Source organism: Falco peregrinus, chromosome 3 (genome assembly GCF_023634155.1).
Source record: "Falco peregrinus isolate bFalPer1 chromosome 3, bFalPer1.pri, whole genome shotgun sequence".
In the NCBI taxonomy this organism is placed as follows: Eukaryota; Metazoa; Chordata; class Aves; order Falconiformes; family Falconidae; genus Falco; species Falco peregrinus.
The window spans coordinates 110943557-110968903 of NC_073723.1; the positions used below are offsets into that span (position 1 = coordinate 110943557).

A 25347-nucleotide genomic window follows, 5' to 3' on the forward strand; every position below is an offset into this window, starting at 1 on the left:
CATCCCACAGCAGAACCTCAGAGGTGACTCCGGCTGCTCACACACACAAAACCACAAACCAGCGAGGTTTGGGATTCTACAACAGGGGCAGAAGCATCAGTTCAATGTTGTTAATAAAGTAACAATTCTTATTTGTTCTTTTTACAGTATTTATTGTACGTGCAAACCTATGGGAAAAATGCCAAACTCCCTGCTGGAACCTTCTCTTGCTAGATCAGGTATAAATTACTTTCAGGTAAAGCACGTCTGTGTGTTACACTTCCAGTTAGGGAACAGCATTATGCAGCGGTCGCCTTCTCTTTGTAAGTTGCCATCATCTTCTTGATCTCAGCAATTGCTTTGCCAGGGTTCAAACCCTAAAAAGGAGAAGTCTGTTAGCTCCTCAGGAAATCAGCGTGTTAGAGCATCATGCCCTCTGTGCCCCAACCTAACTCATAGTAAACTCACAAATATGCTGCTACTGATAGAAATAGCTGGCAGAGGAAGCACTCAGCACTTCCCCCTTCCCCCCCACCCCCCACGCCCCCTGGCCTAAAAGCTGGAGTCCAGCTTAATACTGGGCTCCCTTTCAAGTGCTGGGAGGTTACAGGATACCCAGGGACAGCTCTGTGGGTATTGTGGTATGCAAAGCCCCTCGGTGAAGGTGTGCTGATGCAGGTTTGCTGCACTCCAGACTCAATTTATAAGGGAAGAGCAAGCCAGCCCGGCATGGAGACGCAGTGCTGGGAGCTCAGCTCCTCTACCTGGAGGCTGAGCCAGCAGCACTTCCCACTGCTTGAAGAAAAACACTCATTTGACTTTGGAGGATTGGTTTTAACCAACAACGCGAGGATCAAAGAAGAATGAGTGTCTGAGCCATAGGAACTTTTAGTTAAGCTCAAGCAGGGCTCAATTCAACACTTTTACAGGTTGTTATGAGATGACACCTGGAGGGAGGGAACTGCCTTGTAGAAGCCCGATAGTGACAGTACAAGAGATGTGGCTTTTCTCCTTGTCTGAAACAAAAAACGCTCGGTATCAGAGGTCACTAGGTGAGCAAGAACACTCACAAGATGAAAATGCTCCTCACACAAAAGCCAGCTAAGCTTGCCTAAGAAGGTTTTTCTACAATATAGGCACATGTCACGCTGCAAAGGCCCTTAATCCTGCAGCACTGCTACCAAACCAAGCATGCCTAATCTTAAAATGAGAGAAGGATCACAACTGCCCTGCTGTATCCTTGTGATTACAGCAGCAGCACTGCGGGACAGAGAACGAACAGGAAATTACGCTGGTGCAGAGCTCACCGTGCAGTCTTTCAGGGCTGATCAAGACACCAACCAGGATTAGAGCATGTGAGTGGAAACGTGTTATTAACCACAAATGTGTCTCAAAACTTGAGACCAAGCGCTATTCCCCACTGCTACATACATTCCCACATACAAGCAGGTCTTCAGGTTGAACCTTTGTCTTTTGCTGAACTATGGGTGACACCGGATCACGAGCTAGCTCCCTATACAAAGGAGGAATTATCTGTAGTCAGGGAATCACTTCAGAAAGACACACACAAAAAAATCAGCATGCAGTGCTCCTGGTAAACCCATCAACGCAGTTCTCAAGCATCTCATTTTCCCCACATCTGTGATCCACTCAAAAATTTGCCTTCATGTTATTTCACAGCTCAAGGAGAATTACTCCACCACCAGGTGCAAGCCAATGCTAGCTAGAAAACAGCACAGCTGGCAGGAAAGCAAAACTTGATAGTCTGCCCAACAACAGGCACAAGGTCATTGCAAGACGAAGAGAAGGCATGCTCCAATTTGGGAAAGCTTGCTCAGTTCGCAGAAGGAATACCAGAGAGAACAAACCATCTGGGAAACACCCTGACAGCAGAACATCAGCATAAAACACATCCCTCAAAGGTGCCAAAAACGCAAGATGCACAACACATAAGGGATAGCTGCTACCACCTGAGGTCGCACTGTGTGGGGCTATGTGTATTACAGTGCTCACACCACTGACAGGGCTACTCAGGACAAAAACTTCCCCATACTGTTGCTGGCAGCGTCCCTCACATGAGCAGTGCCCTACTGTCACGCTCCTAAATCCTGGACACAGACAGATTCTCAAAGTCTTGCTCACGAGGAAGAGATGTTCCTGCGATGTGTGATACTTTGCCACATCCCCTTGTACAGTCACTATCACAGGCACGACCGCTGGTAACTCACTGTGTTTCAAAAGGACGAACAAGCCAAGGCAAGCTCGAGGAAAACAAAAACCTAAGTGTTTTTTGGTTTTTTTTTCCTATTGGTTTCATACAGGGCGCTTGGAAACAAGCCAGTAACCCCAAAAGGGACATATGGAGGACACACGTACCTTAGGGCAAGTCCTTGTGCAATTCATGATAGTGTGACAACGGTAAAGAGAAAATGGGTCTTGAAGCTGTGCCAGGCGTTCCTCTGTGTAGTCATCTCTGGAGTCAATCATCCAGCGATAGGCCTGCAAGTCAGTGGCATTTGATACACCAAGTGCTTCTTCGAGGTGTTGTAATCAGTGTGAAATGTTAAAAAGCAACACCTAACTCAGGAATTCTGGTCCAGGATCTGGACTATGTAATACTACCCCACCTGTGTGCGCAAATATTTCTTTTACATAGCGAGTCCCTCAGCAGTCCCACGTGACAAATGGGATCTGTCCTTACCTGCATCAGTACTGCAGGACCCAAGTACTTGTCCCCGTTCCACCAGTAACTGGGACAGCTGGTGCTGCAGCAGGCACACAGGATGCACTCGTAGAGTCCGTCCTGCACGGGGGTGGGAGACCACAGTCAAGCCACTCCAGAAATCCGTGACGAAGCCTTTTTTAAAGAGGGTTTACAAGAGCACATGCTTCCCTCAGCACTTTCCCCTCTAGTGACATGCTGCAAGCGTGGCTCCAGAAACCTTACATTGAAGCAGACTGCTTTAAGAAAGCAATTCTTACATGCAGGTCCTCTGAAACAAAATGCATGCAATCCTCTCAGTGCAACCCGTACGATGAACTCTGTGACAACAGGGGGAGAAAAACTGAAGACTACCATGGAAATTGCTTGATCTTCCAGCATTCCTTCCTTCAGCCCATCCCAGTGAGTGGCTAATGAACACATATATAACCAACGAACAATTCAAGGCTGTGCTACAGAAGAGAAGAAAGAGCAAAGTCTGCCCAGCAACCCAAGGGAGCAGAGCTCATAGCTTAGCATGTGCTTTGAGGGGATCCCCAAGCACTTACAGAACAGGACCGGTGCAAATCTTTAGCCATTTCACCATTTTTAGAGAGATGAAGATCTTTTTCATTTCAGGCACCAAAGAAAAGAAAGGTAGACCTACATGGAAGCGACACTGGGCAGAAGACAAACTGAGGAGCAGGTCTCCCATCTCCAAGTAGCTCAGTCAACCCCCCAGGCTGAGAGACAGATTTCAGTCTGCCTTAATTTATGTATCTGAAAGTTGTTTTGGGACAAAGGTCTCATTAAATTTAGTTTGGAAAGATACACGATGCCAGAACTCCTGGGAGGTTGTAAAAAGTCTACTACATTAGTCTTTTGCAAAGACTTGCCAAGGCTAGGCAAGTCAGTTACCTAACCTGGCTTACTATATTTGTCTTATTTCCAATTGTAACATTTCAAATGTCTGACAATTTAAAGAAAAAGGTGGAAGTTTTTCAGCTGACTCTCTATGCAAGTTTCTCTTGCACAGAGGCTGTTCTCAAAGTAAAAGAAACTTCAGCAGGGGGATAAGAAGCAAGTTTAAGAGTTGTGCAAAAGACAGAGGCAACTCTTGCAGTCACTTTTAGGTTTGCTTATTTCTACTTGAAAGCGATTTCAAGGATGTCGCTTCATGAAAACCACATGAAGGGAGAATCCCTTCAGTCCTTACAGATAACATTATGAAGTGGTGCAGGAGAACTAACTGTTGCCCTTGGATAGAGATTCTTTCAGACTGTAAAATCCTGCGGCTGTCATGACATCACAGCGCCAGTCGCATGGTGCTGCTGACATCCCGGGCACATGACCAGTCTATTCATTGGATGTCAGCTTCACAGCAAACACACATAATGGAAAACTTTCAAAGGTCACCATAGCTCACGTGTTTTCATTGAATCCCCTTTAATCAGCCTTCCTCTTTGCTGTTCACACTCACCTCTCTTACCACTTGCCAAAAATCTAGGCTGCCTGCCCACTGTGCGCCTACTCAGTGTCCGTACCGCAGCAGCAACCACAGCGGAGCACTGACAGGCCAAGCCTTCAACCATGAAGTGATGGATCCACCAAGACAGGTCAGAGGCAGAAGAGAAACTGCTGATTTTAATGTTACTTACTGTGGCAGCTGAGGAAATCCAGACAAGAACTTACCCACACCATAAGCTTTTTGAAAAGCTATTATGCCCCAGCTGTTCAAAAGGTTCCTCAGACACCCTCCAGCTTTACGCAGAAACTTTGGAGCAACACTACTACGTTCCCAGAAAAGCCCCTCCAAACAAAGCAGTGCTCGAGGCAGACATCCCAAGACTTGCACTAACACATCATGCTTGTGTCTCCACATCCAAAAAGGGTTTAGCTTTTGCCATTAGCTTTTTTAGGGCTGATAAAACCCAACAAGCAGCAACACGAGAACATTGCTTAGCATGCTACAGCTAGACAAGACAGCCAGCGCCGAGCCCGACAGCCTACATGCCAGCATAAGCTGCAGTGCCTTTTGTCCACTGGAATATTACAAGCCTGTAGCCTTCACAATGTTTTTACAAACACACATGGCCTCGCAGCGCAGACAGTGGAAATGAGATCAGAGTCCCCATCACAACCGCGACTGCATTTCATTAGCAAACGTTACCCCTAGCAATGCAGGCATGCCATGACACTGCATTTCAGGGAGCAGATTCCACCCACGTTGGGTTTTGCACCAGACAGCTCTGTCATTACAGGAACTAGAAGCTACTGCAAGTTAACGTTTAACCCTCGTCTTATCTGGAAGGGATTTCAATGGTAGAAAAGAAGCAGTAACCAGTTTCTGACGGTCTTCTATGGACTGCAGGTACTGCTCCTTGCCCTGTTTTGACTCATCCTTCTTCTTCAGGTAAGGCTCAATGGATTTGTACTGTGCATAGAAGTTGCTCAAGTCCTAGGAATCAAAAGGCAAAGAGGTCACATTTATTAAGCTAAACTGACGCATGAGAGACTGAACATTTACTACCACTCCAACAGAAGAAGGCATTTTCTGCCTCAGCCTGCCACATTCCTCCAAACGAGGACAGATTTAGTCACTGCTGTGAAGCCCACACCCACCCAAGCCAGAAAACTCCAGCAGGAGTAACATGTGAATCGTGAGACCCGATCCTGTTGGCATCTCCCAACGTTATCCCTTCCAGCCTAATCTGAACCCCACGCTGCCTGGAATGCTGTCACCCTTGGTCGCATGCTGACAGAGGCCAACACTCACCGGGACAAGGTCCTTCACCACATACATGTGGGGGAGAGGGTAGATTTTAGTGGTCTTGGTGAGATCGGTGTCAATTCTTTTGATACAGGCCAGTGTGTTTCCGCCAGCAATGTTCATAGCACAAGAGCCACAGATGCCTGAGTGGGAGAAAGAGTAAAAGCATTAGAAATTCACCCTCTTATCCTAGTTGAGAAAGATCCTCTTGGCCCCAAACATGCCCCCGGGGTGTCTTCAAGAAACTGTACGTGACAGGGAAAACGCCAGAAGTTGCCATTAGGCCAAACATGTTGCTACTTAAATAAAGAACAAACTCGGGAGTCACTTTCATTAAAGCCTAAACACATTCTCAGTGTTGAGCTTCCTTCCACAGTAGCAAACAAGCTGCCTGGACACCTCATCCCTTTCGCATCATTCATTAGTTTTACATGCTACTTAGGGTGGGGAAAACATTCAGCTTTATTCACCAGTTTGAAGCACAAGCTCGTATTGATGTGAAGCAGCTAACGCTAAGATTATAACATGAGACCCAGACGCATCCCCCATTGGCCCTACAGTTACGGTCAAAAACATCCATGAAGGTCAGGAGCACAAAACTAAAGTCCTTAAGACAGAAGGTTCTTTCTGTGCCTCCTGCAGCAGGACAGAGTGGTGCCATGGACTGCATTCAATAACTCCCAAAGGTGAGAGGACAGACACTCACCAGAACAAACAGCATATAAATAGCTTAACAAATGGAGTAAATGACACCACTGATGATCTCCCAGTAACAGGAAGATCAGATGAAGCCTAGGAAGGGCCAAGGTTTATAAGAAAAAACGCTGCAGAACTGCCACAGATACTGCTCAGGTCAGGAGCTCGGGTATCCAATTCAGACTGATGCCTAACATCATATTAGAAAGATGACAAATGTTGCAAGGGCAAAACTCTAATTTCTGAGGATTTAACACATATCAATTGATATGAGTCAGAGAAATGCCACTGCTCCTCAAACTGACAGTCTGCCTCAGTACTGGATGCATGGGCCTTCCCCTCACTGCCAGCTGAAGGCTGGCACTTGAACAAGGTTATTCCTCCCACTCGAGAAATGGTTACAAGTATTTTCCAGTCAACTGGAGAGGGAATCAGGACTGCAGATACAAACCCACTGGTATGCAACTGGAATGCACGATCGTTTTGGTTTTTTTTTCTTTCTGCATGGTAGAAAAGGGGCAAGACCGAACCAGCCCAGCTTCAAAAATCCGTCTTCAGGTTCTCAAAGGGCAACTAATTCCAGCACTGGCTACCTAAATATCAGACACCGAGAACAACCACACCATGTGACATTCCTCTACCTGCTATGCAGATTCTACAGGAAATGCCTGCGTTAAAGGCTGCTTTTCATACAGATCCAAGCCAAAACATCTTTAGGCATCAACTGCACCTAAATTTCTCATGCTTGCAAACCTACCTAATTAAATCAAAAGTCAATCCATAAAGGCATCCTCCCCTCTTGCACTTCCACAGCTATCATTTTAAGCTCAGCATCCTAACATTACCCATGAATTAGGATATTTTACAGGGAAAGTCACCTGGACAGGTAAGTTGTAATGCAGTTAGACACACTGATTTGTACCTGTATGAGAGCGAGCCAGTTGCTCTGCAATGTAAAACCACCAGATGGCCCTTCCCTCGATCAATCATTTAGCTTAGCCAAAGGGCCAAAAAAAAGATTCCTGAAGCTATTCCTAGAAGTCCTGTAAGTACTCTTCCAGTTACACCCTTTCTTATTTCCACACTAGCACTAGATAAAGCAGCCCCTACAATTCATTCCCATTCACCACATCTGCCCCCTCAATCCTGCTGCCGCAGTGTCTCTTGCTAGACTTCCTTAGGCAGTCCATCACTGCAGGGCAGCAAGATGAACAAGATTAGGACAGAAACAGGAACGACTAGGGCTGTTGAAGCATACTGCTCATATGTTGTGCGATTGTGCCCTGTGAATATGCAGTTTAACTTTACTACCTGATCCACTGAGGTATTTCCTATACAGCAGCTGGAAGATGAGAGTGGTAAGCTGCCATCCACCCTCAAGTTTTCTAGCGGTTAAACGTACACTGTCAGCAACAGTGTTCAAGGACAATTTTCGGTTTAGCAGGCTGGAAAATCCTTCTTACCTTCTCTACATGATCTGCGGAAAGTCAGAGTGGAGTCCAACTCATTTTTTATTTTGATCAGAGCATCGAGCACCATAGGTCCGCATCTGTAACAGAAAACGAAGTCAGTGAACCTGTATAATTCCCTCCCAGCCTCAGTGTTTGATGTCTTAGCACCCTAGCTAAGCAGCACCGAAAAGGACTTTGATCAACTCCGATTAACAACACACTTTTTTTGCCAATCCCAGGCAACAAGATACGAGATCTCTTGATCAGTAGCACAACCTATTTGCCTCGGCAGACCCAGGGTCAGGGTAGGAGAAGCCCTTTCTTTTGCTGATGCCCAGATCTGGCTCAGCTGGGGAAGGTTCAAACAGCACAACTGAAAACCAAGTGCCTTACTACTGGTTCTCTCCTTTTGGGTCAGGTTTTAACAAGTCTGCCTGTCCTCATTAGTCACAAGAGGCAGTGCTGCACGCAAACCCAAACAGTCTTGGACAACTTATGTAACTTTATACACAGCAGACAGGGCAACACCCAGAAATTATTAACTGGTGCAAAAGACACAGTAATTTGAGTTCTTCATCATGTGCATCTGAAGTTAGGAGCCGCATGGCTTTGTATCTGAAGCTTTCAGAAAGGGCTCAAGGTGAATTCCTCTGGCAAGAGCAGGAGCTGGAGCTCAGCGAAACCAAGGCACATGTGCCCAGGCGAAGATTTCTGCACCACAGGGAAGACAGCACCCCTTCAAAGAATCACAAAGAAGCAAGAGTTTTCTTGGTGATAGCTACACCAAAGTGTGCAAGTGGTTACTAAAAATTTAATATGACCTGCAAATTAGATGTAACTGTGATGAAAACTATGAGAAGAGTTGATAAGGCTTCCACCTTATCTCCTAGGTCTGGGACTGCGAGCTATATGTAAAACACTCTCCTTCGGGAACACGCCCCAAAATTTCCTATATAAATAAAGCTTATTAAACCCACCAGCACCTTCAAGTCTTCAACACAACCCAGGGACACAGGTAAAACCTCACAGAAGTCACGAAACAAAGCAATCATTTTACTGCTGACAGCTATTGAGACACCAGCATTCACGGTGCAGTTTTATTTGTCACACAGCACCAACAGGTGAGGGAAGCAAATACAATCCTACACAATCATAGTAAGATTTGCTTTATGAGGAATTAACACTGATCTCACCTGTGCTGAGGACAAGGTGCTCTGCAACACAACTGAGACACCACCTTCCTCACCACTCCAACAAGGTTTCAACAGTCCCTGAAGCTTAATGAGACTGCTGACACCTTTAGCTGTCAGTTCAACTGCTCCTCAACCACCCCCTGTTATCACTTGCAGGATAACCTGCACGCACACACAGCCCCAGCACACCTGCCTGGCAGCAAAGCTTCTCTCTAATGGCGCATACTCACTTATTCAAATCCACTTCATATGTCTGCATGCGGGGCTTGTCCCCAGGCTTATCGGGATCCCATCTGTAAATGGCAAACTTCTTCATACGGGGCGCTGCCGCAGCTGCTGTCTGCACTCCCCGACACATCTGTATTCAAACAACAGCAAAACAGCCCTTAGGTCCGGTGGGGTGGCTTTTAGTCAGGCATAAAAATGACTTGAGGCTGCATGTTCAGGATGAGAGCTGCAGGACCCATCACTGCTTTGTACTTGGGTATTCATACAGTTTTTGGAGATTCCTCCCAAGGATTTGCCACAGCAGCGTTCCCCCCACACACACACACAACCACCTGTGGCCTTGGGGCTCGCTCCTCCACGAGGCAGGAGATAATCTTAAAACTAAATGGCAGCCCACAGGTGCTCCTGCTGTGCCTGCAGACACTCCTTCCTCCACAGCCCTGAAGACTTTCCCTGCCCCAAAACTGCCCTTGGAAGCTCCCAGCCGTGTCTCTACCCAGCTCCAGGCCAACAAACCACATCCTCTCAGTACTGCCCCCGGAGCTCCTTCCTCCTCCAGGCCACATGCTCCCACTCTCCGATCCCCAAACTACCCTACATCCCAGCTCCTCTTGCTCCCACATCTCTTCCCAATCCCCTTCTGGGCCTCCTGTGCCCCCAGTTTCCTGTCAACCTCTCTCTCTCTAAATCCTTCCCAGTCCCCTTCCTGCTCCTTTTTGCCCTCAGACCCTCCCCAGCACCCCACTCACACAGCCTCTTTCCACTAAGCCCAGCCCCCCTTCTCCTACCTACTCTGAACCCCCTTTTCACCCTGGAATGCCTCCTGCCCCTCAGCCACCTCCTAGTCCACTCTCAGCACCCCCTCCTGCCCCACAGCTCCCTCCCAGCCCTCTCTGCATCCCCTCCTGGTCCCCCTCCCTCCCAGCACCCTCATCCTGCCCCCCTCTCCTTCCCAGCACCCCTATCCTGCCCCCCAGCTCCCTCCCACCTCTCTCTGCACCTTCTCCTGCCCCTCAGCTCCCTCCCCTCTTGCCCACCCCCAAATCTCTCACAGCCCCTCCTCGCCGACCAGCCACCCCTCCCTCATCTCAGCCCTCCTCACCCCCCAATCCCCTTCACACCCCCTCCAGCCCCCCAAGCTCTCAGCCTCTGGCCTCCCCCGAGGGCCCCCACCCGGCTTCCCGGGGCAAAGCGGCTCTAAGTCCCTCACCGGCCGCGGGCCGGCCCGCAGGAGCCGCGCGGGGACGCCGCGCTTCAAGGAGACTCCCACTACGGCCGCCGCCATCTTGGCGTTGCGCAGTTCCGACCCCGCTCCACCCGGAAGCGGAAGGAGGCGGGAGCGCGGCAGTGCGAGGGGGCGGGGCTGGGCGGCCACAGCGCGCGGCGCTGGGAGGGGGCGGGGCTGCGCGGCGGCCATCTTGGGTGCGGCGGCGGCCGCAGGAGAGGCGCCATCTTGCGTGTGGCGGGAGCTGTGGCACAAGGCGGGATGGCGCGGTCAGGATGGCTGGATGCCCCCGCTTTTGGGGGAGAAGGGAATTCAGCCCGTCCCTCCGTTAATTCCAGGCTTTATTCTTTTTTCAGAGACCCTCCCACCTGCCCCAACACCAGGCAGGGCAAAATGGTGGGTGAGGGCCAAAATGGCATCCCCTTGGCCTCACCCTCTTGAGGGCTTCCCCCTCTTTCTCTCAGAATTATCGTCTGTTATTTAATTTCCAGCCTCTTTCCTCACAGCAAATTTATTTATTAACTGAATTGCAAGCAACACACACAGAAAAAGCCACCGGGGGCTGAGGTGCAAGCCTCACTACGGCATTACGTGCCACCATTTGAAGGTGAAGGGCCGCCGCTGGACGTTGATGCCACAGCGGACCTCCCCGAGCCTGCCATGGTAGGAGGCCACATCCTCGAGGAAGTGGCAGTGTAGGCCCAGCGGCTCCAGGAGAGAGCGGGTCCGCTGCTCCAGGCAGCATTCACCCCCCATCACGGGGCCAAAAGGTTTGGGGATGCCCAGGTCCTTGGCCAGGATGATCATGGTGACCTGTGGGGTGACAGAAGGGGAACCCAGCAGTGTCAGGACTGAGGAAGCCGAAGGAAAGCTGCTGGCCACCCTCCTCCATCGACCTCACCACACAATGGAGCGTCAATGCCACTTTTTGCAGCCACCCTCCTCCAGGGACGAGCCCCATGCCTTGCAATTTCACCGCTTTGAAAGATTTTTACCTCAAAACTATGTAGGTTGATCCCACTTCAAGCAACACAAGGCCACAAAGTTATGGTAGACCTGGGCTTATCTGAGCCTGGCTGGAGATACTTCCTATTTCTGGACAGAAGTAAATACTGTGCTTTTTAGGGACAACTTTGGGGACTCATCTTGACTGAATAAACTGCTTTTTGGAGAGGATCTGGGGAGCAGCGACGCCCCTCACCATGTTGGGGAAGTACGGCACAGCTTTGCCCTGCTTGTCAAGCTTGAAGAGGGCCGGCAGGTCAACGATGTCCTCCTCTGTCAACCCCAGCTCCTTCTTAAGGACATCCCTGTTCCAGTCGATGCAGCGCTGGAGGGGATGGAGAAGAGCACATTGAGCAGGGGGACACAGGTGTGCATGGCCCCCAAAACCATCTTACACAGGAGGAGAGCCAAAATGCAACACCTCCCTTAAAGGTTTGTACCATCCTGGGGAAGTTATTGCAAAAAATACCAGTTATTACTGGAAATATTGGTTATTACCTGGACATACTGGTTCTGCTGCACCAGGATGTCGTTGGAAAGGACCTTGTTAATGGTGACCCGTTTTGTGTCTGCCCCCGAGTAGCCTAGAAATGCAAACCCCCATCAAAATGAAGCAGTGCTAGCAGAAGCCTGGCTTAAGTCATGGTATGGAGGTGGAAAAAGTCCCCAGAAATCTGTTTCCTGAGCTTGGTGTTAAGGCTACGGGGAGTCCCAGTTCTTGGTTTGCTGGGAAACTGGGTGGGAAGAAAACCTCTGCCCACTGGAAAGAGTAGTGGAAAGGCCCTGTCCTCCATCCTCCTGCCCACAGGAATCATTACCTGCTGAATTTCTCCACTCAGGTCCATAAAACCCGAGTTGCCACCTCTATGGAGGCCACCCCTTGTTTGGGGACAGCCAGGTCCCAGGCAGGTGGCAGTGACCCAACAGGACCACAGAGGCAGGGAGATCTTTCCACAGCCCTGTCGTGGATGGATGATGTTTAAAACTCCAATTAAAGGATGCCCAAACTAGCAATCAAAATGTCATTGCTGCATGGAGGGAAGGGCAAACGTGAAAAAATGGTACTAATCTGGGGTGACATGAGAGCCCCTAGTTGTCCCACTCCGTGCTGGAGCTCTGCTGGCATTTACAGAGATGCTCCATCCCACCAAGCAAGCATCCCCTCTGTGCAGAGGGCTTTATCCCTCCCGTCCCACTCGCTTTCCCAAAATAGGGCTTGAGGAGGCTGGGTATGGTGGGCAGGCATCCCGCTTGCCAGCTGTGAAGGGCAGCCGGGTGGGAAAAGGTCCCCACTTCCCCCCAGTACCGCACGTTGGCCAGGCACTGCCGCCCTCGGGCCAGATGCTTGGTGGGGTGGCTCTGGCTGTCTCAGCTGACATCAAAGCTAGGCTGAAGCTGCCCACTGTCCCCTTGCCTTTGAACATGGTGGCTTCGCCCTGGCCCTCCTTCTGCTTCTCCCGAAAGAGCTTGTAGCACACCGCGGGGCTGGCCATCAGCATTCGAAATCGCTGGGGCAAGACAGGAGGGAGAGTGGTCACCAAAAGTGGCTTGCTTACCTGAAGCCTTGGGGGAACCTCAGGGACTTATTTTTGCAAGGAATCCAAGCTTCAACTCTTAAAAATAGATGTCTTTTGTTGTTATTTATTGCCTTTTTTATTGCAGTGCTGAGGGGCTGTATCTGAATGAGATCTGGTGATTTATGCTGTTGGCAAATACCCTCCAAACTGACCCTGAGGGCTTAAACTGCTGCTGGGGCAGGGAGGGGAAACTGCAGCCTGGCTGCAGCTGTGTCCCATCCTGCCCACCCCAGGTGGGGTGTATAAACCCCCCGGGAGGGTGGTTGTTGGAGATTTGAGCGAGCTGAGATGGTGGGTGAGGAATGTTGCTGCTGCCTGCATTGTTGGGGTTTTTTGTTTCTGGGTTGGCATTGCAATGCAGGGGGGGGATGGAGCAAGGGAATAATTGTGCTCTGACTTCATCAGAAGCAGTCAAAAGTCATTATTAAGCTAATCTCGTGGGAATTGTGGATTTCTGGGGTCTGAGCCCCATGCATATCCTGGCTGGCTTCCCACCAGCAGAAATGGTTTCCTTGCTCCTTGGTGGAGTACTGGAGGCTGCTTGCTGCAGTCTTGATGGTATCTCTTATAGGGCTTATCACAGCCCTGGGGAGGGCAAAAGTGGGCATAAATACTCCTTTTCTGAGCCATCCAGGTCAAGGCATAGCTGCCCCTAGTGGGAAAAGTCTTGTTTCAGAAGTAATAAAGCTACGATAGAGGAAAGAGCTAGCTTCCGGAAACATCTGGGAGATGCTGAGCAGCTGTGAGCCCTGGCCAGCCCTGGGAATCTTGAGCTTTAAATTTCCTGGGCTACCTTTGCTGGCACCTTTTTTTCTTCTGTCTGTCTTGATTGTTAGAGTAGTAAGTCCCTTTTTGCATTCAGAGCCCTCATTTTGGGGGCAGGGTGAAAACTCAAAAAAATACTGGCTGGGACTGTTAAACAGATGACCTTTGGGGTTTTCCCTAGAGGTGCCTCAATGGGATTAGTATCTTGGAAGAGAAACCAGGAAACAGCATGGGGTTTTGGAGTACCTTTTTGTCAGAGGTGGGCACAAAATTGACAAACTCGTTGACGTGGCCCACAGACAGCCAGTCAGAGTAGAGCTCCACGGGAGCCTGCACTTGCTGGGCATAGAGGAAATCTCGCACCACTCTGGTCATTCTCCTCCCTGCAGATCTGGGAGTGAAATATCCCCAAGAGGGGGAATAAATATTTTTGCATTAATATGTACATACACATAAATTGCTACCAAGGTGGAGGAAAGAAAGAAGGGTGCAAATGTGAAGGCAGAGATTGAGCACTGGGGTTGGGTGCACCTGCCCCACAGAGGACCATATTCACAGCTGGTCAGGGAATGGCTAATTAAGCCCATTAACATGATTTTAATGATGTTTAGGGACACTTGTGGTTCCCTTGCTCCCATACATGTGGGTTTCCCATCTCTTACGTGGGAAAGCTGCTGCCGATGAGGATCCTTCCCAGGGGATACTCCTTCCCTGCCACGGTCACAGGTGGGCTGACCTCCAGGTTGCCGAAGGAGTCGAGGCTGGTGGTGGCTTCGAAGAGAGGCTCTTTGCTCACGTAGCCAAAGTCTGGGCCCTAAGGAAATGGAAATCACTGTGGGCTTTGCCCTAAGTTCCCCCTGCCTCCATATCTTTGCTTTTTATCTCTCCTGCTGTGGGCTCATACCTGCTCCAGTGGGTAAAAATATCAAGAGTGGAGGCTGACCATGGGTGGGGGGAGGCTAAAGAGAGGAAAGGCAAGAGGATAAGGGTCATCTGGTCTTGGTAATAAATGACAAATGCCGGGGCACAGCTGGGGAGGGATCTTCTCTGCTATCCCACAGCCAATGTTTAAGTGTCTGCATTAAGCTAATTAGGTGCTGGTGTAGCCCTGAAGCTGAGGATCTGGATGACTCTTGTTGAGCTAGATGAACTTCAGCCCCTGAGGGTAAGTCCACTCCAGGCATAAGAGCCACCTGAAGGGCTGAACTTCACTTAAATCCTACTTAAGCCCTGATTTTCAGGACCTGATATATCTGGGATTTAGGGCGTTGTGCATGCAGTGGTAAATAAGCCTTGGTTGTGATGTGTCAGGGTCAAAGGCCTAAGGGAGAGATTGCAACGTTAAAACCAAGGCAAAAATGGCAGTAGTGGGACAAAAATCCTGCCTTGAACCTGTCCTTGCTCTCTGGTTCAAGTCAGTATGGGCTTGGAGCTCACAGCAGATCAGGTGTCTGTTGGGTTTGCATTAAATCCCCGTCGCTCGCTAGTGTTGAGTTTCCATAGGGGTAAACCAAATACACAGGTTGGTAAAAATGAGCAGGGAGACCTGAGGGTGTATGACTTTGATCTAGGAGTTGCTTTTTTTTTTTTTTTTTTTTTTTTCATTGAGGGTGTTTGGAGAAGCTGGGATAGAGAGGATGCAGCAGGCCTGCCTTTCCCCAAGGCTCCGCATGAATTTTTGGGGAGCATGTCTGGAGGATGGCTGGGGGTCACATCCTTTCCCCGGGTGCTGCGGTAGGGACTGAGCATGAAACACCTGCTCTCAGCTTATTTCAGTTTAATAAACCACAGAGCCAGTACGGTTTCAACTGTCAAGGCGATGGTTCATCCCAGGTTTGCAGGTTGCATCCAAGTCCTATCAGTTCCAGATTGATTTTGAGGGGCTAATTCCCTCTCGTCTCCTTTTTCCCTGGCATGGGGTCCCAGGGGCTTAGGGTTTGGCTGGGGTGAGAGGAGGACCTGTGTGTGTTGCGTTTGACTAAATATTCCTAGCTGGAAAATGAGATTGGAAAGTTAGGAGTGGGGATTAGAGGAGGCTTCAAAGCAGAAATTGGAGTATAATGTGTTAGTAGCTCCAAAGGCTGAAATTACTTCTCTAAATACGAAGCAAAGCAATTCCTAAAGAGGGCAGATAGGAGCGGTTGCCTGGCTAATTTGCGAAGGAGCGGATCAGCGTGCTATTCCCATCCTGCCTGATGAATCTAGGACTGCATGTGCTTGTTTCAGGCATGAGGAACTATTTATTTCAATGCCTTTGAAAGTACTTAACCTTCCCCAAAGTGACATGCAGCAAAAAAAAAAGTGAACTGTCCTCTTCTGTTACAGTCAAGAGAGACGACCAGGGCTGAGGTTGCTGTCAGGGCCTGGCTGGGTGTACAGGGCAGAGATTTGGTGGCTACTTGGGGGTGTCCTGCCCATTCTGTATGGTGATATCTCAAAGGGATCACTCGATCCATCTTTCTCCCCTGCTTGTCTGCTGGGCTCTCCCAAAATGCCCTGGCCAGGGTCGCTGCGCTCCCAGGCAGCCTTCTTTGCATGCCCTGCCCATGGCTGGCCCGTTGCCTTGGCAAAGAAGCCCCACAGGGATGATTTTGGCAGCTGGCTGCATCTTGTCCTCTTCCGAGGAAGTAAATTGACCCCTCTCGTGCTTTCCTTTCCTCTCCTGCTTGGGAGCTGCTGCGTATTTGCAGGCCTAGAGGAGGAAAGGAAAAACCAGCCCATTGCTGTGATACTCAGGGTGAAGAAATCCAGTCCTATCCCAGAGCTTGGCAAGAGTCTTTTGTTGCCAGAGGAGTGAGCGCCTCCTTTCTCCTCTTGTCCAGCACCTTCTGAATAAAAGGTTTTCTGTGTGGCTGAGATGTGGATTAGGCTCTGATCCTTGGTTTGAGGGAGATGTTGGTGTACTCCCAGCTGGAAGTGGATGGGGTAGTATCTCCATGCAGTTGCATGCAGAGGTGTTAAATTCTCATTTTTTAGGCAATTCATTGTAGGGTCTTCAATGAGCCAAGTGCAAGCAGTGATTTAGGAGTGGTGAAATAGGCTAAGCATAAAAACCTGCAAGCTGCTCTTCAGGAAATGCAAGCGACTGTCCTGCTCTTACCAGCAGTTCCTTGATGGCACATTGCTCCAGCCCTCCTTCTCGAGGGGAGTCCAGCACCACCGGGAAGCTTTTGTGGGGAGCGTGGGTGTAGCCAAACTCAATCTCATCCTAAAGAAGGGAGGAAAACCTGCATGGGGCACATCAGCAGGGAGGGAAAGTTTTGCCCTCTCTCTGGTGCCCACCTACCTGCATCCAGCGGTCCCCACGGTTGATGTAGCCAAAGCAAACCTTCAGCTCGCAGCCTGCCTTGTTGACCAGGTTTTTTATCTCCTTGATGAAGAGGTAGTTGTCCTTCATGCTGGGAAAGTGGATGGCAGGAGGGAGGGGATGAAGGGCTGTTGGAGGATGGATATCCCATCCCCTGCAGGCAGCTGCCTTTCCCTCTGCCCATCACCACCCCAGCCTGTCTCCGTGACCTCCAGGGAGACTGTGGGGCTGATGCTGATTTGGCTGGGAAGGCATCATCCCTTGGCCTTTACCTGCAGACGAAGACGTTCTCTGGTGCCAAGGTGTTGGGAGTCATGATCCATGGTGCTACCCTGAACACTACTGTGTCAGTGAAGATTGGTGTATGTGGGATACCCTGCGGGAGGCAAGCACAAATCAAGGACTTTCCACACCCTGTTTACCACTGTTCCCCCTAAATACCCTACCCCTGAGGTCATTTTTGCACTGCTCTTCATTCAATCCCCTTCCCCTTTTCCATGCCTCTTGGGCTGTTGCAGCCTCCCATCTGTGCCCCTTCCCTGGAGCACCCAGACCTCAGCTAGCATCTCCAGGAGGCTGACATGGATGGAGACCAGCCCAGAGAAGGTGTCATCAGGAAAGCGGAGCCCCTCAACGAAAAAGTCAAGCTCAGTGGCCCCACCAGTGTACTGCACGGTGTGGTACAGCTTCCTCTGGCCCAGCACGTGGATGTAGCGCTGCCTGCAGAAGGGATCTGCAAGAAAAAGGGGAGAAGTGGGCAATTTCCAAAACTTCATTGATGGTTTCAAGTCTATTTTGCTTGTGTGCAAGGAGGTACCACAATCCCTGTGTGCTAGAGCTTCTCCATCTCTGTGGGTAGATGCAACTTCATCTGGCAGAAGTACCTTTAAATAGGAGTTAAGGGGCTCAAAATTTTGTGGTCATGCACAAAAAGGGTGAGGAAAAATGTCTTGGCCTTTTCTTGAATGGTGCAGTCATGGGGAAGATGTTTTCGTGGTGTTTCTGCCCTTGTAGCCTCCATCTGACCTACCATGGGATGACAATGCCACCAGCCCTCCTGCTGACAGACTGCTCCTGCATGGAGGGATAAGGCCAGGCTGCTTAATGGCATGTTTTTGGGCTGGATGAGTGCTTTTGGTCCCAGAGAATAAATTGCTGGGCCCACAACAAGGAACAAGGAGGGGAAAATGTGTCCTAGAGCATATTGCCATCATGGATAAAACATCTGGGTATCAGGACACATTTTTTTTTTTTTTTTTACTACTCCTTTGCTGGATGACCTTGGATAAATGGCTTTATGGCACTGTGCCTCTGCTTGTTGATCTCCAAAGTTTTCCAATTAATTGAGAAGAGAGAATACTCAATGCTGGAAAAAAATTGGAGAAGGGATGCCAAGGGCATGATTTGCTTTAGAAGTGCCATTTGAAGAGCATGGAGAGGACAAGAAAAGAGCTTGCAGGGATCTCAAGAGCACTACAAATGAGGAGGAAGGGGCAGAGGAGGAGGTGAGGAAGAACTTACTCTGCACATAAAAGACTCCAACTTTGTCAGCATCAGAGACAGGAATATAGAGAATGATTTCGTGTCCCCGGGGCAAGCGCTGTGGCCCTTCAGTCCTTAAGACCATCCGAGACATGTCCAGCAAATCTGGGTTGCAAACAAAAAACCTGAGTGATGGGTGATTGCACCATGCAGCTCTGGCTGACTTGTATGCTCCCTCCTGGGGTTTGCATCTCCCATGCCAAGAAATCTGCTCTTCCCTTGCTACCAGCCTTTGCAAGCTGGAAAAACAACCTGTGGTCCTGCTAGCAAAGCTCGTGGCTTGTGCTTTGAAGCAAATGCCAGTTTCTTTTTTCCCCCCATAGCCCTGGCACAGTTGATCTCTGGCCTCAAAAAGCTGATGGGCACCAGTTCCATGTGGTTTTAGTTTTCCAGGAACAGGCGGGTGTATTCCTGGCTGCCGGCCGCATGCCTTGCCCCGAGCTCCTTTCACCCGTGCGAAGCAACCCTGGGCTGAGCTCTGCCGTCAGTGGCACCTCTGCTATTTTTCTGGCTGTGCTTCATGCCCCTGCTTGACCGCAATTAGTTAGCACGGCATTAAAAAAAAATGAATTCCCATGTGGGAAGCTTACTCAGCAGCTTGGTGGAAAGCAGCTCATGGGCAGCTGGTTCCCAAGCAAAATTTCATCTCAAAAAAGGTTAAAGAGGGGGAATAATGGAGCATTTTTTGCTTTATGTGATTTTTTTTTTTTTTTAAAGCTGTGTTACCTTCTTTGTTGAACACCCTTTCATCGTTGCAGTCTGATGCTGGAGTGAAAGGGCTCTCCTTGTCGCAGTTGACGAGCAGGATGGCCCCGTGTCCCTCAGGACCCCAGGTCCAGCTTGCCTAAAACACCCCACTGAGGCTTAGCTTAGTGAGCTCAGGCTCTTGCAAGCCTGTGGACTTTCTGTGCCGTGGAACAGGCTGAATTACCTTGTTGGGGTTGTTCTTTTCCACCATGCCATCCTGATCTGCATCCACATCCAGAGAGATCCCTGGGTGGACAGACCCCACCATCATCTCAGGGTAAGGCAAGGTTGGGTGAGTGCAAAAGCCCCCCAAACCCTGCAAACTTGGGTCCGTCTCTTCCCCCACGTCACAGGACCCTACCCCAAGGGACTGAGGGGGTGAAGACAGATTGCTGCATTGCAGTAGGCCTTCGTACTCACCGATGCCAGTGAGGAAGACCCCGGCTTGGTTGATGGGCTGCCCTCCGTCTGTGTAAAAGCTGACAGTTACCTGCAAACCCCCAGATGCCTGTTTGGGAAAGGATGCTCTTCCTCTGTGGAGGTCCCACAGCCCAGCACCCCACTTCTTACCTTGTTATCATTGACCTCGGTGCTGGCCTGGCTCATGCTGAACCTCAGAACTGTCCCCTCATCCAGTGGCCACCGTGTCCCACTGCTGGGGGCTGACACGACCTCCGCTTGGCCCTGGCACACCAACTCCATGCTCACCCCTTCTGTGTGCTTCACGCTGAAGGAAGCTGCCCCAGCTGGGGCCGCCCTGCCAAAAATGCTTTGTATTTTTAGAGGTTTATCTCAAAACCACCTGGTTCTCACTGCAACTAATTTCACTGCCCAGAACACAGCCAAGACTGGGCATGCTGGCGTCTCCACGCTGACTGCTGGTACCTTTCTGCCCTTTCCTCCCTGCCTGGGAATGCTTAAAGTGTCTTGGGTTTTTTAGGGCAGAACATGCTATTTTAGTAAAATGAGTCGGTTTCATAGCCATTGGTGCAGATTACAATCTATAATTATCACAGCCAAAGAAAGCACTTGGTGCTGCTGGAACTGAACTTGAGTTTGCACTTCAATAGAGAAATCTGTGTTTATTTTCCAACCAAGCCAAACCAGGTATTTAACAGCTCATCATAACAGTGTGGCAAGCCAGCTGGGAGACTTTACCATGGGAAACTCTTAATTTTCGGAGTGATTTTATCCAACCCTGAAGCAGCTAGTGTAGCACCACTCCCAGTCTGATGTGTCCTTGCTCTTCCCAAGTCACTCCACACATCCACTTCCCCTCTTCTGGCTCCTTTTCCCCAATTTCCCCATCTTTCCAGGGTTATTATTTTTGGGGCTGCTTGCAGCTCCTGAGATGCAGGCTCCCTTTGAGCATGCATGCTGCTGACACCCGAGAGCTCACGCCGTATCACCGTTACAGCATCATTTATTGGATTTCGGAATGCTGATAGCCCCACCAAACCTGTGCCCGTTGCAGAGAGAGGGAGAGGAAATCTAAGTGCTCATTTGCTGCTGCCTGGGTGTTTCTTAAATCGTTAAATTACATTTAATTATGCATGGAAAAACTGGTTTGGTTTCCTTGTTTCTGGGTTTTGGGAATCCCACTGGGAGGAGATTTGACCTGGAGAGACGCCAGGTGAGTTGTAACTGTGCTGCTTGGCTTGAATATCAAGGGTAAGATTTGCAAAAGCAGCAAAGACCAGAATTAACCATGAAATGAGCTTTTAAACTTTTTCCTTTGGGGGAATAATTATCTTGAAGTACAGCACTTCATGTTTTAGGGGAGCAGGGTTGGTGTTGTGGGGACTTGCATGCTTTCGCTGGACACTGCTTGGTCACTAGATCTTGTTTTCCTCCTGTCTCCCAGCTACATCCCCTCCTTTGCAGTCCATCCCCATAGCTCCTGCTAATCCCTGCACGCTCCAGCAGCTTTCCAAGATGACATTGCATCTGTTCACCACAAATGGATCAAACCCATTGCTGTTGCAGACTTGGGGTAAATACCATATCGTGCAAACGCGGATGCTCAAAGCTTTCCTGGGACTTGTGTAGATTTGCAAAGCCCAGGGAGGATTTTGCCCACAAATTGCATTAAATCACAATGTCAAGGCTGTGGGTTTTGAGGGAGCAGAAGGAAAAATGAGGAAGGGAAATTTGCAGAAGGTTAAACAGGGGGTAAAGGGGAGAAGAAAGGTGAAGGTGCAGAGATGGAGGAGGAAAGGGATTGTTAGGGCATCCCACTCACCTGTAGACATCAGCGGAGATGTGGGTGCCCAGCACGCACAGGGCCTCGATGCGGTTCCCATGCTGCAGCCGGAGTGTGCGGTCCCCTGGCATCTCCCTGTGCAGCAGCCTGGATGCCCCAACGATGGGCACGCACGCCGCTCCCCACCTGCTCTGGGTGGCACTGAGACCCCTGGCAGCACCCAGCTGCTTCTCCTTCCTGCCCGGCACACCTTCCTCCTCCTCTAGCCCTGGAGCAAATCAATCAGCTCTTGGAGCTTGCAGAGTTTGGGATGACAACTTTGCAGCCTCCACCCCTGTCCGAAGGGAGGGGGCAGTTGGATTGGACCCTCTAAAGCCCCATGAAAATGATCTCCAAGGGGAGGGAAGGATGGAGAGGGAGGGGAGCTGGCCCAAAGCCTGGCTGGCTCCCAGCCTTGTGCAAGGAGCTCCCCCAGCTGTCCCCAACTCCCCATCCCTCTAGCATCTCCCTGACCCCAAACAGGGATGAGCAGCTCAACGTGGAGATGATTTTGCAGTGCTTTGGGTTTTGGCAGGTGTTTGCATCTGTTGGGTATCCGCTTGTTTTTGCTCTCTAGGGAAAAGCTCTGGCTGCTTTTGAGATGAAGAAATACAATTTCCCAGCCTTTAGGCTAGAACAGGACTCTCCCCTTGTTCTTTTCCCCGTGCTTATTTTCAAAGGGAAGCTGGGGAGCCAGTTGCTGATGAGGAGAAATCAGAGGTGGTTTTGCATGACAAACCTGCCATTTGCCACCCTGCACTACAGTGGAGCACGTCAGGAGCAATTGCTGCCCACGCAGGTGTTTGCATTATTTATTAACATCAAGCTAAATATTCATTTTAAAAACCAAGCTTCTGCCCCAGATTTTGGAAGCCACAAGTAATTAGTGAGGAGCAGAAATGTTCAGGTTGATGTTCCCTACTTATATCCCTTTCGGGCTTTTCTTTTTCAGTGCTCTCTTCTCTTTGTGGCTGGGCTGTAGGAAATAAGCTCAAATCCACTTTCACATCTGTAGTTTGGTGGGTTTTTTTGCTGTGACCTCATCAAGTGTGATTGAGGACTTTGCATTGCTGAGCACAATTGCAAGCTTCCTGGGGTTTTTGGAAACCAGGTTTAGTCTTTGCAAGCCATGTGGGGTCTTTCAAAGCTTTTTGGGGTCTTTGCAAACTTCCTGGAGACTTTTGGGGCTCTTTGCCAGCTGTGTAGGGTCTTTGTAAGCTTTCTGGGGTCTTTGCAAGCCTCTGAAGGTCTTTATGGAGCTGCTGCAGCTATGCCAGCAGTGGGGAAAATACTAAATCCTTCTTGCAGAGCCTTTGGCAAAGCACCCACCCATTGCAATGTCTCATTTGGGGACGAAGGAGAGGGGCAATCACACTGCGGAGAGGTGGCTGAGGCACCATCTCCATACCTGCATCTGGTGTTGGGGACAAGTACAAGGACCTGCCTGTCCCCATCACAGTGACGGCTTGGGTGACTCCCCCCAGGAGTGGCTAAATAAACCTCAGTTTATGCTGCAAGAACAGGATTTTTCAGGAGTCAAAAGTGCTGTTTGTGATGCAGGACCTACGCTGTGCTATCAGATGGGACATCAGACATGGTAAACCATCACAGGACGTATGTGTGTATATATGGATAGATAGATATCTATATACATGTAGATGTCTGGAGGCTCGTGGTTTCGTGGCTATAGTCAATCTGGTCAGAGGAGTTCTCTGTTTTTTTAAAAAATCAGATCTGCCAGATTAGGAGCTGCTCTGCATAAACTTCCCCGCCGCTGATGGATCCCTGCCTGCCCTAATTTCGAGGACCTGGGAACAGATCCCAGTGCTGGAACTTGCAAACAGCCCCAGCGAGCTCATTCCTGAGGGTTTTCACGTGCGCATCGCCTAGCATCTCCTCCCTGAGGAGGACTGAGCAGGTGTGTACAAGGGGGTTTTAAGCTCCATGGGTGCTTGGTGAGGGGGTTTGGGGTCATTTTGTGGCTCCCTGCCAGCAGGCACGTGCCTTATTGCAAAGAGTAGGAGGGAAATGTTCCCCCGACAGAGTCCTTTCAGGCTGACCTTTCATGTTTAGGAGGTGCAAACAGGTGCCCATCCCAATCGAGCCATGAGGCACTGCCTGTTCCTGCCTATTCCTGCCTGCGCTGGCTTTATTTTGGAAGAGGCAGGCAGCTTCGAGGAGGCGAAACCAACCCACCAGCAAGGATGAAGGAGCTGGGGCGAAGCGGAGCCCACCTGTGGCTTTATTGCTCTCTATGGAAGAGGCATCCAGCTCGCCCCAGTGAGGGAGATATTTATAGGGCAGCAAATTTGATGCAAAGCCGGGGGAAAGCGTGGGCAGGGCAAGCACAGGGGTACGTGCATGACTCCAGCCCCGGAAGGCAAAAGCAGTTTTATGGGGTGCTTTGCTCTTGGATTGCCAGGTATGAATTCTCCAAGCCAGGCAGACACCTTTACTTTGGGGAGAAGACAAGATGGAGAGGGATTTTTGGTGCTTTCTCACCCAGGACAAAGTGGTTGCAAAGCCAGGATGTTTTACCAGGACTGGCAGCAATCTGTTGGGTTTTACCAGCTTTAAAAGCATTTTTTGCTGGTCCAAACCAGCCTCTTGCCCATCTTCTCTGGCTTCCAACTGGGATGGGGAATGCAGGTCCTTGAGAGGGGACTTGTGCCTGCCTGGGATGCTCCTGCCCTGCTGTTACAGCTACATGCCTAAGGAAAAACTTCATGCAAACCCAAGTGGGACTTGATAACTGGTTCAATGTCTTGCCCTATTGCAAGTAATTAGACTGACATGGCTCTTAAAAGTTCTTATGCCTGCAATTACACATACAGAATAATAAATGAGGTATAATTATCAGCTTAAGGAGATTATCAAACTTTCTTTGACAGAGTGGTGGTGCAGGATGGGTGAGAAGAAACGCCCCAAGGGGGTCTGGGCTATTAATGGGGCTCCTGGGGGAGCACTGGGGGGTCGGACCTAGCTCCATCATGGAGCTGGCTGAAATTGGGAGAAAGATGAAGTGAGCCCCCAAAACCAAGTCTGACCAAGCTCACACAATCTGATGGAGAGGCGGGATCCCGTCTGTTGTGTACCAGGGATCTTAATAGCAACTTCTCAGGACAAGGTGTTATTAGGAAGGAGCACTCAGCTCTGAATGGGCCAGATGACTTAAAATCGTCATTCTCCCTGTGCACAGGCATGTTGGTGCTAATAGCAGGTGGAGGAGGAAGAAGGAGTGAGTGTAGGTACCACCCAACGAAGACGAGGTGTTTTGGGCTTGAGTGAGCATCCGCAGTGACCGTGGTGGCTCAAAATGTGCCGTGACTAAACTTGCTGAATAAAAACCCCAAACCCAAAATGAAGATGAGGTTTCAGCACTGTCTCTCCATCCTTTCTGGACAGGTGTGATCCCAGGTGGATTTGGAGAAGCACATGTTCCCAGACCCTCTGCTGAAGCCCTCATGCTCACTGGGAGCCTGAAACCACTATCCTCCACCTCCCTCCAGATTACAGACCATACCAGCCTGACCCCGTGGGGATTAAGGTGTGTTCCCTGTCCAGCACAGGATTCAAACCAGCTGAGCAGGATACGATGCTAAAATCACAGCAGGTGGCAAGCTCAGCACCATGCCCAGTCCAAACCAGTGTGACCAGCAGTCACGAGTGGGAAATCCAACTTGCAGCTCTCTTTGGTAGAGATGCTGCCGTGGCCAGACTCTTCCTTGGAGGATGCAGCAAGCTCCTTGCCCACTGTGCCAGCTCTGCTTCACCCCAGCTTGAAGGGTTTTAGGGGTGCATGAAGGCTTGTGCTTCTGTGAGGGACCTTGAGAACCAACAAAATTCACAAGTCTGTTACCATGAGGAGTTTGGCTTGTGCTGGATTTTGGGAAACAGGGTTTTATCTGAAATTTCAAGC

General features: G+C 49.9%; 2 protein-coding genes across 2 annotated transcripts; both read right to left on the minus strand.

Moving 5' to 3' along the window:
• Positions 1–125: 125 nt before the first annotated feature.
• On the minus strand, positions 126–10358 carry SDHB (succinate dehydrogenase complex iron sulfur subunit B). Its single transcript, XM_055799244.1, has 8 exons — positions 10229–10358; positions 9021–9148; positions 7610–7695; positions 5457–5593; positions 5022–5138; positions 2681–2782; positions 2356–2478; positions 126–356 (listed from the first exon to the last, which is right to left on the minus strand). The coding sequence occupies exons 1-8, from the start codon at positions 10301–10303 to the stop codon at positions 279–281; spliced, it is 846 nt and encodes a 281-aa protein (XP_055655219.1). The 5' UTR covers positions 10304–10358; the 3' UTR covers positions 126–278.
• Positions 10359–10535: 177 nt separating this feature from the next.
• LOC101910844 (protein-arginine deiminase type-2) lies at positions 10536–21646 on the minus strand. The gene is made up of 16 exons (XM_005229636.3): positions 21429–21646; positions 19757–19943; positions 19607–19676; positions 19371–19432; positions 19166–19283; positions 18419–18544; positions 17452–17630; positions 17170–17273; positions 16877–16988; positions 16691–16798; positions 14253–14404; positions 13837–13981; positions 12663–12756; positions 11747–11832; positions 11445–11573; positions 10536–11056 (listed from the first exon to the last, which is right to left on the minus strand). Exons 1-16 carry the CDS (start codon positions 21518–21520, stop codon positions 10823–10825), a joined length of 1998 nt encoding a protein of 665 aa, XP_005229693.1. The 5' UTR covers positions 21521–21646; the 3' UTR covers positions 10536–10822.
• Between the last annotated feature and the right edge of the window lie 3701 nt (positions 21647–25347).

Excerpts from the sequence above, each read along its gene's own strand:
- SDHB (XM_055799244.1), bottom strand. The coding sequence starts at position 10,303 with ATGGCGGCGGCCGTAGTGGGAGTCTCCTTGAAGCGCGGCGTCCCCGCG. Across the intron at positions 5,594-7,609 it reads CCGCAGATCATGTAGAGAAG|GCATCTGTGGCTCTTGTGCT; the intron begins GTAAGAAGGATT and ends TCTCCCACTCAG. Across the intron at positions 357-2,355 it reads GCACAAGGACTTGCCCTAAG|GGTTTGAACCCTGGCAAAGC; the intron begins GTACGTGTGTCC and ends TCTCCTTTTTAG.
- LOC101910844 (XM_005229636.3), bottom strand. The coding sequence starts at position 21,520 with ATGCCAGGGGACCGCACACTCCGGCTGCAGCATGGGAACCGCATCGAG. Across the intron at positions 19,677-19,756 it reads CCGAGGTCAATGATAACAAG|GTAACTGTCAGCTTTTACAC; the intron begins GTAAGAAGTGGG and ends GGGGGTTTGCAG. Across the intron at positions 11,833-12,662 it reads CGAAGCCACCATGTTCAAAG|GCTACTCGGGGGCAGACACA; the intron begins GCAAGGGGACAG and ends TTGCATTTCTAG.